Source organism: Hippocampus zosterae, chromosome 17, assembly GCF_025434085.1.
Source record: "Hippocampus zosterae strain Florida chromosome 17, ASM2543408v3, whole genome shotgun sequence".
In the NCBI taxonomy this organism is placed as follows: Eukaryota; Metazoa; Chordata; class Actinopteri; order Syngnathiformes; family Syngnathidae; genus Hippocampus; species Hippocampus zosterae.
This window is the reverse complement of record NC_067467.1, coordinates 70,202-73,326: the sequence shown is the minus strand read 5'-3', so window position 1 is coordinate 73,326 and position 3,125 is coordinate 70,202. Positions and strand designations below refer to the sequence as shown.

Below are 3,125 nucleotides of genomic sequence, written 5' to 3'. Positions count from 1 at the left end.
CGGAGCGCATCCTCGCTCGCTCGCGACCGGACCAGACGCTGCGCTCCGGCGTCTGAAGGCGAAGCTCCACATGGCCACCCGCCGCCCGCTCCCGCTGCGGCTCCTGCCCTGCGCGCTTCTCTCCGCCCTGGTGCTGTGCGGCCCCGCCGCCGCCTGGTACAAGCAGGCGGCCTTTCCCGGCTACCGCTCGGTGGGCAGGGCGTCCGGCTTGCTGTCCGGTCTCCGGAGGTCGCCCTTCGTCCGAGGAGCGGCCCGCGAGGAGCCGCCGCCGCCGCCGAGTCGGCTTCCGCGGACGCCGGCGCTGCCTTGGAGCCTCAAGACAACGGTCGGTGCTTTGCCTGACGCGATGTATCCTTGGCCAAAGAGTTGTAAAGTTCAACTTGGGCGCGTCAGCACGCGTAAACGCTCCGACGTTCGCTCCGTGCCGGCGGCTCTCGATTTGCTTTGCGATCGACGGGCGACCGCCGCGTCCGAGCGACTGGACGCGGGCGCCGGGGTGGCGGGTGGAGGAGCCCAAAATGCAGGGGGGGGCGCACTGAGCAACAATATTGACTGGATTGCATCGGGCGGGGTTTTTTTTTTCCCTCTTCTGCAGCTCACCTGTATCCGGAACGTGGTGCCAAACCCGTCGAGTTGCCAACCGGTCTTCGGCCACGAGACAACGCTCAAGTGCAGAGCGGACGTCTTCCTCTCCCCGGACGACGCCGCGTGCGCAGCTCTCTTGTTTGCTTTCTGATTCCCCGTCTCAATGTTGCGCATTTCTGTGTCCGTTCTTGTCCCGATCGCATCCTGCGTATTTGTGCTCCGCCCCCGATGCGCTCATCGTGCCGACGCCATTCCGTCGTTTGCCGTCCGAGCCCGTCGCCGATACAAAGTACCTTCCCGAGGGGACCCGAGAAGTCCAATAAAGACAACTACTCGTCCTTTGGCCTGGTGGCATTTTATGGCCTCCGGTTTGCGTGGCGCCGCGGGCCGCGCCCTCACCCGCGATGCGCAAAAATGACGCCGGGGTCTCTTCTTCTATTCTTAAGCACGTCCGCGGTAACGTTGAAACCGCACATCTCGTTAGCGTGGCCGACAAGAAAACATTTGGGAGGATAAAGGCATCTCACTGGACGGAACATCAACGGCGCGTCGCCGTGCCGTTGACATTCCGCTCCTCTTGGGGCGCCTACCTCGGCCACCGGGAGGCAGTATGTCACAAATTCCCGACCGTGCGAGTCGCCAAAGTCGGGCGCCGGCCGGAGCGCCCGTGGCGTTTTTCAGAACGCGAGTATCGGACGGAGCCCATCGCGCCACAAACGGAAAAAAACAAACGTGCGGCTCCTGAGCGTCGGCATCCGGCCGAATGGCTACGAGCGGCGGCGCCCGAAAACTTGGGCAAAAAAGCGTCAGGCCGTTGCGAGACTCCGGCGCCCGCCGGCTTCGACCGACGTCCCGAGTGACGGAAAGCGACGGCTTGAACGCGTCGGTCCCCGACGGGCCCTGCGAACGTCACTCCGTCGCCGATCCCACAAGGGACTCTGACGCCGCCTCACAAAACATGTGGAAGCGTATGTTATATTAGTCATTGTCATTTGATGTTTGCGCATCATATTATTTCACCTTAAGCATACCTAAATGATACTCTGTTGTTTAAGAATTGCTGGGACGCGAAGCAGGAAGTGATTTTAGTTCCGAGAGTTGTGTTCTCGAACGTGCTGCGATGCAGACGTTTTTTCCCCCCACCCCTTTGAATAAAGTGCATGAAAGGATTCCATCTCTCCTTTTGTCATTGGTAAAGTAGAGCTCCAGCCACTCAAAACAAGCAAGCCTTCGACTTTCCTTGGCCATCTTTGCAACGGATCCCCGAGTCGGGCCGGCAGGAAAATCATTTGCCGTCAAAGGCGACGTGGCACTTACCGAGGGCCTCGGTGACCCGGCTAATGAGCCGCTTCCGCCGGGGTCGGGGCGTCTCCGCCGGCGTCTGATTGCAGCGGCAGTTCAGACAAGCGGGAGGAAACGATCACGCGTCTGGACGATGATGTGCCGCTCCCAAGAAGGCAATCTTCATTATTTCCGATGCGCCGCAAAGTACGTGCGCGGGGGGGGGGGGGGGGGGGGGGGGGTTCGGGGACATTGAGTGGAGTCCTCGCCTCAGGTGCGAGCACGCAGAGCAAGCGCCTTGTCAGCAAGAGGACAACAAAAACTCAAATCAACACTTTTACCGTAGCAGTTCCATGTTACGGCCAGCAGGTGGCGGCAAATACCCATGAGAGGTGAGCCGATTTAACACTCGACCTTTATTGGTACCAAGTCGTTGAACAAGTAAATGAACAACTATTTGGAATGATACTGTATTGCACGCGCTAACAGTTTCGTTGAGTGTCAATTCTTCATCTTCATTTCTTTTTGGCCATCGACTGAGTGATTATTTTGGTCTTTTTACTTTGACTCCCTCCGTTTGAAATCAAACATGTACTTTCGACAACTTGGTCAAAGTACGGTGGTTCATTTTTGTCAGGATGAATCGCGGCGTTGGGGGCTGGGAAGGGAGGGGGTAAGTGGGTCAGGCAGGCGGGCGGAAGTCGTTGAAGATGAACACTGCGGTCCTTGCGGGAGCTCAAACTGTCACTTGGACCCGCTGTGAGTCTGTGGCACGTCACTCGACCGCTGGCAGCCACGCGGCCAGGATGCACAAGCTGAGGGTTACGCGTCGCCCCCTCATCCGTGTTCAGGGTTGGAGCAATACATTTTTGACAAAAGAACAGACGATTGTTATTTGTGGCCACCAATCTCTCTTCATGGTTTGGCAAGGCAACATGGAGAGCGCACCCGGATGGGGTTGGGGGCAGGCTTGGACCGACTCCATGAAGGGGGTGCGCGGTGACGACGAACTGGCTAATCTAGGACAAACTCACCTAGACATCCTTCATGACTCTTGCGTTTTCCTCGGCAGAAACGCGTCCGCGGAGGTTCGCCGAAGTGGGTCGCCCGGTGGCTTTTTTTGGATCATGGAAGGAGAAAAAAAACGATGCCATGGAAAATGATGGGGCCATCCTATAAATCCGCCCGACCGCAATGCAACTGGGTCACCGAGTGCGACAAAAGCAATGTGGAGAAGTCCTTTTTTTTTCTCTCCCCCC

At 58.2% G+C, this 3,125-nt stretch overlaps 1 protein-coding gene across 1 annotated transcript; it reads left to right on the top strand.

Annotated features, from left to right (window-relative positions):
- LOC127589333 (uncharacterized) lies at positions 1-1,125 on the top strand. Its single transcript, XM_052048445.1, has one exon. The coding sequence runs from the start codon at positions 71-73 to the stop codon at positions 734-736; it is 666 nt and encodes a 221-aa protein (XP_051904405.1). The 5' UTR covers positions 1-70; the 3' UTR covers positions 737-1,125.
- The last annotated feature ends 2,000 nt before the right edge of the window (positions 1,126-3,125 follow it).